General features: G+C 36.2%; 1 protein-coding gene across 1 annotated transcript; it reads left to right on the top strand.

The window, feature by feature from the left end:
- The first annotated feature begins 5,214 nt into the window (after positions 1-5,214).
- Positions 5,215-6,314, top strand: LOC126183967 (uncharacterized). The gene is made up of 2 exons (XM_049926318.1): positions 5,215-5,683; positions 5,728-6,314. The coding sequence occupies exons 1-2, from the start codon at positions 5,215-5,217 to the stop codon at positions 6,312-6,314; spliced, it is 1,056 nt and encodes a 351-aa protein (XP_049782275.1).
- Positions 6,315-6,864: the final 550 nt, after the last annotated feature.

Below are 6,864 nucleotides of genomic sequence, written 5' to 3'. Positions count from 1 at the left end.
AACGCAAATATGGCAAAAACGCAAATATGGGAAAAACGCAAATATGGGAAAAACGCAAATATGGGAAAAACGCAAATATGGGAAAATTGCAAATATGGGAGAAGATAAACGTGTGGTACAACTTGACAAGAGGAAAGAATCGGTTGGTAGGACATAGTCAGAACAGTCAAAGGTTCACGAAATATATGAGAAACGCAAATATGTGAAAAACGCAAATATGTGAAAAACGCAACTATGTGAAATACGCAAATATGGGAAAAACGCAAATATGGGAAAAACGCAAATATGGGAAAAACGCTAATATGGGAAAACCGCAAATATGGGGAATCATAAATATGGGAAAACCGCAAATATTAAAAAAACGAAAATATGGGAAAAACTCAAATATGGCGAAAACGCATATATGGCAAAAACGCAAATATGGCATAAACGCAAATATGGCAAAAACGCAAATATGGCAAAAACGCAAAATATGGCAAGAAAGCAAATATGGGAAAACGCAATTATGGTAAAACGCATATATTGGAAAATTGCAAATATGGGAAAAACGCAAATGTGGGAAGAACGCAAATATCGGAAAAACGCAAATATGGGAAAAACGCAAATATAGTTAAAACACAAATATAGGAAAACCCTAAATATGGGAAAAACCAAAATACGGCTAAATGCAAATATGGCAAAAATGCAAATATGGCAATAAAGCAAATATGGCAAAAACGCAAATATGGCAAGAAAGGAAATATGGCAAAAAAGCAAATATGGCAAAAAAGCAAATATGGCAAAATAGCGAATATGGCAAAAAAGCAAATATAGCAAAAAACAAATATGGCAAAAACGCAAATATGGCAAAAACGCAAATATGGCAAAAACGCAAATATGGGAAAAACGCAAATATGGGAAAAACGCAAATATGGGAAAAACGCAAATGTAGCAAAGATGGAAATTTGTCAAAGACGCAAATGTGGCAAAGACGCAAATATGGGAAAGACGCAAATATGGGAAAAGAGCAAATATGGGAAAAACGCAAATATGGGGAAAATGCAAATATGGGGAAAATGCAAATATGGGGAAATGCAAATACGGGGAAAACGCAAATATGGGGAAAACGCAAATATGGGGAAAACGCATATATGGGGAAAACGCATATATGGGGAAAACGTAAATATGGGGAAAACGCAAACATGGGAAAAACGTAAATATGGGAAAAACGCAAATATGGGAAAAACGCAAATATGGGAAAAACGCAAATATGGGAAAAACGCAAATGTGGCAAAAACACAAATGTGGCAAAGACGCAAATGTGGCAAAGACGCAATTGTGGCAAAGATGCAAATGTGGCAAAGAAGAAAAAATGGCAAAGAAGCAAATATGGGAAAGACGCAAATTTGGGAAAGACGCAACTATGGCAAAGACGGAAGTATGGGAAAATCGCAAATATGGGAAAAACGCAAATATGGGAGAAGATAAACTTGTTGTACAACTTGACAATAGGAAAGAATTGGTTGGTAGGACATAGTCTGAATAGTCAAAGGTTCACGAAATAAATGAGAAACGCAAATATGGGAAAAACGCAAATAAGGGAGAAAAGCAAATATGGGGAAAACGCAAATATGGGAAAAACGCACATATGGGAAAACCGGACATATGGGAAAAACGCACATATGGGAAAAACGCAAATATGGGCAAAACGCAAATATGGGATAAACCCAATATGGCAAAAACGCAAATATGGGAAAAACGCAAATATGGGGAAAACGCAAATATGGGGAAAACGCAAATATGGCAAAAATGGAAATATGTGAAAAACGCGAATATGGGAAAAACGCAAATATGGGAAATACGCAAATGTGGCCAAGACGTAAATGTGGCAAAGATGCAAATGTGGCAAAGACGCAAATGTGGCAAAGACGCAAATGTGGCAAAGACGCAAATGTGGCAAAGACGCAAATATGGCAAAGGCGCAAATATGGGAATATCGCAAATTTGGGAAAGACGCAAATATGGGAAAGACGCAAATATGGGAAAATCGCAAATATGGGAAAAACGCATATATGGGAAAATTGCAAATATGGGAAAAATGCAAATATGGGAGAAGATAAACTTGTGGTACAACTTGACAAGAGGAAAGAATTTGTTGGTAGGACATAGTCTGAATAGTCAAAGGTTCACGAAATATATGAGAAACGCAAATATGGAAAAAACGCACATAAGGGAAAAAAGCAAATATGGGGAAAACGCAAATATGGGGAAAACGCAAATATGGGAAAAACGCACATATATATGAAAAACGCAAATATAAAAAAAACGCAAATAAGGGAAAAACGCAAATGTGGCAATGACGGAAATTTGGCAAAGACGCAAATATGGGAAAGACGCAAATATGGGAAAGACGCAAATATGGGAAAAACGTAAATATGGGAAAAACGCAAATATGGGTAAAACGCAAATATGGGAAAAACGCAAATATGGTAAAAACGCACATATATATGAAAAACGCAAATATAAAAAAAACGCAAATAAGGGAAAAACGCAAATGTGGCAATGACGGAAATTTGGCAAAGACGCAAATATGGGAAAGACGCAAATATGGGAAAGACGCAAATATGGGAAAAGAGCAAATATGGGAAAAACGAAATTATGGGGAAAATGCACATATGGGAAAATCGGACATATGGGAATAACGCAAATATGGGAAAAACGCATATATGGGATAAACGCAATTACGGGAGAAACGCAATTATGGGAAAAACGCAAGTATGGGAAAAAGGCAAATATGGGAAAAACGCAAACAAGGGAAAAACGCAAAAAGGGATAAATGCAAATATGGGAAAAACGCTAATATGGGAAAATCGCAAATATGTGATAATCGCAAATATGGGAAAACAGCAAATATTGGAAAAACGAAAATATGGGAAAAACTAAAATATGGCGAAAACGCATATATGGCAAAAACGCAAATATGGCATAAACGCAAATATGGCAAGAACATAAATATGGCAATAACGCAAATAAGGCAAAAACGCAAATATGGCAAAAACGCAAATATGGCAAAAAAGCAAATATGGGAAAAACGCATAAATGGGAAAAACGCAAATATGGGAAAAATGCAAATATGGTTAAAACGCAAATATAGGAAAAACCTAAATAAGGGAAAAACCAAAATATGGTTAAATGCATATATGGCAAAAACGAAAATATGGCAATAAAGCAAATATGGCAAAAACGCAAATATGGCAGGAAAGGAAATATGGCAAAAAAGCAAAAATGGCAAAAAATCAAATATGGCAAAATAGCAAATATGGCAAAAAAGCAAATATGGCAAAAAAACAAATATGGCAAAAAAACAAATATGGCAAAAACGCAAATATGGCAAAAACGCAAATATGGCAAAACGCAAATATGGCAAAAACGCAAATATGGCAAAAACGCAAGTATGGGATCAACGCAAATATGGCAAAAACGCACATATGGGAAGAACGCAAATATGGCAAAAACGCAAATATGGCAAAAAAGCAAATATGGGAAAAACGCATATATGGGAAAAACGCAAATATGGGAAAAACGCAAATATGGTTAAAACGCAAATATAGGAAAAACCTAAATAAGGGAAAAACCAAAATATGGTTAAATGCATATATGGCAAAAACGAAAATATGGCAATAAAGCAAATATGGCAAAAACGCAAATATGGCAGGAAAGGAAATATGGCAAAAAAGCAAAAATGGCAAAAAAGCAAATATGGCAAAATAGCAAATATGGCAAAAAAGCAAATATGGCAAAAAAACAAATATGGCAAAAAAACAAATATGGCAAAAACGCAAATATGGCAAAAACGCAAATATGGCAAAACGCAAATATGGCAAAAACGCAAATATGGCAAAAACGCAAGTATGGGATCAACGCAAATATGGCAAAAACGCACATATGGGAAGAACGCAAATATGGGAAGAACGCAAATATGGGAAGAACGCAAATATATGAAGAACGCAAATATGTTAAGAACGCAAATATGGGAAGAACGCAAATATGGGAAAAACGCAAATATGGGAAGAACGCAAATATGGGAAGAACGCAAATATGGGAAGAACGCACATATGGGAGGAACGCAAATATGGGAAAAACGCAACTATGGGAAAAACGCAACTATGGGAAAAACGCAAATATGTGAAAAACGCAAATATGGGAAAAACGTAAATATGGGAAAAACGCAAATATGGGAAAAACACAAATAAGGGAAAAAAGCAAATATGGGGAAAACGCAAATATGGGAAAAACGCACATATGGGAAAAACGCACATATGGGAAAAACGCACATATGGGAAGAACGCAAATCTGGGAAGAACGCAAATATAAGAAGAACGAAAATATGTTAAGAACGCAAATATGGGAAGAACGCAAATATGGGAAGAACGCAAATATGGGAAGAACGCAAATATGGGAAGAATGCAAATATGGGAAAAACGCAACTATGGGAAAAACGCAACTATGGGAAAAACGCTAATATGAGAAAAACGCAAATAAGGGAAAAACGCAAATGTGGCAATGACGGAAATTTGGCAAAGACGCAAATATGGGAAAGACGCAAATATGGGAACGACGCAAATATGGGAAAAGAGCAAATATGGGAAAAACGCAATTATGGGGAAAATGCACATATGGGAAAAACGGACATATGGGAATAACGCAAATATGGGAAAAACGCATATATGGGATAAACGCAATTACGGGAGAAACGCAATTATGGGAAAACGCAAGTATGGGAAAAAGGCAAATATGGGAAAAACGCAAACAAGGGAAAAACGCAAAAAAGGGATAAATGCAAATATGGGAAAAACGCTAATATGGGAAAATCGCAAATATGTGATAATCGCAAATATCGGAAAACTGCAAATATTGGAAAAACGAAAATATGGGAAAAACTAAAATATGGCGAAAACGCATATATGGCAAAAACGCAAATATGGCATAAACGCAAATATGGCAAGAACATAAATATGGCAATAACGCAAATATGGCAAAAACGCAAATATGGCAAAAACGCAAATATGGCAAAAAAGCAAATATGGGAAAAACGCATATATGGGAAAAACGCAAATATCGGAAAAACGGAAATATGGTTAAAACGCAAATATAGGAAAAACCTAAATATGGGAAAAACCAAAATATGGTTAAATGCATATATGGCAAAAACACAAATATGGCAATAAAGCAAATATGGCAAAAACGCAAATATGGCAGGAAAGGAAATATGGCAAAAAAGCAAAAATGGCAAAAAAGCAAATATGGCAAAATAGCAAATATGGCAAAAAAGCAAATATGGCAAAAAAACAAATATGGCAAAAAAACAAATATGGCAAAAACGCAAATATGGCAAAAACGCAAATATGGCAAAACGCAAATATGGCAAAAACGCAAATATGGCAAAAACGCAAGTATGGGATAAACGCAAATATGGCAAAAACGCACATATGGGAAGAACGCAAATATGGGAAGAACGCAAATATGGGAAGAACGCAAATATGGGAAGAACGCAAATATGGGAAGAACGCAAATATGGGAAGAACGCACATATGGGAGGAACGCAAATATGGGAAAAACGCAACTATGGGAAAAAGGCAACTATGGGAAAAACGCTACTATGGGAAAAACGCTAATATGAGAAAAACGCAATTATGGGAAAAACGTAAATATGGGAAAAACGCAAATATGGGAAAAACGCAAATATAGGAAAAACGCAAATATGGGAAAAACGCAAATATGGGAAAAGCGCAAATATAAGAAAAACGCAAATATGGGAAAAACGCAAATGTGGCAAAGACGGAAATTTGGCAAAGACTCAAATGTGGCAAAGACGCCAATTTGGGAAAAGAGCAAATATGGGAAAAACGCAAATATGGGGAAAATGCAAATACGGGGAAAACGCAAATATGGGGAAAACGCAAATATGGGGAAAACGCAAATATGGGGAAAACCAAATATGGGGAAAACGCATATATGGGGAAAACCCAAATATGGGGAAAACGCAAACATGGGAAAAACGCAAATATGGGAAGAACGCAAATATGGGAAAAACGCAAATATGGGAAAAACGCAAATATGGGAAAAACGCAAATGTGGCAAAGACACAAATGTGGCAAAGACGCAAATGTGGCAAAGACGCAAATGTGGCAAAGACGCAAATGTGGCAAAGAAGCAAATATGGCAAAGAAGCAAATATGGGAAAGACGCAAATTTGGGAAAGACGCAACTATGGGAAAGACGGAAATATGGGAAAATCGCAAATATGGGAAAAACGCAAATATGGGAGAAGATAAACTTGTACAACTTGACAAGACGAAAGAATTGGTTGGTAGGACATAGTCTGAATAGTCAAAGGTTCACGAAATATATGAGAAACGCAAATATGGGAAAAACGAAAATAAGGGAGAAAAGCAAATATGGGGAAAACGCAAATATGGGAAAAACGCTCATATGGGAAAAACGCACATATGGGAAAAACGGACATTTGGGAAAAACGCACATATGGGAAAAACGCAAATATGGGAAAAAAGCACATATGGGAGAAACGCAATTATGGGAAAAACGCAAAAATGGGAAGAGGGCAAATATGGAAAAAACGCAAACATGGGAAAAACGCTAATATGGGAAAAACGCTAATATGGGAAAATCGCAAATATGGGAAAATCGCAAATATGGGAAAAACGCAAACATGGGAAAAACGCAAATATGGGAAAAACGCAAATATGGGAAAAACGCAAATGTGGCAAAGACGCAAATGTGGCAAAGACGCAAATGTGACAAAGGCGCAAATGTGGCAAAGACGCAAATAGGGGAAAGACGCAAATTTGGGAAAGACGCAAATAT

This window comes from Schistocerca cancellata, chromosome 4, assembly GCF_023864275.1.
Source record: "Schistocerca cancellata isolate TAMUIC-IGC-003103 chromosome 4, iqSchCanc2.1, whole genome shotgun sequence".
In the NCBI taxonomy this organism is placed as follows: Eukaryota; Metazoa; Arthropoda; class Insecta; order Orthoptera; family Acrididae; genus Schistocerca; species Schistocerca cancellata.
This window is presented reverse-complemented; position numbering and strand designations above follow the sequence as displayed.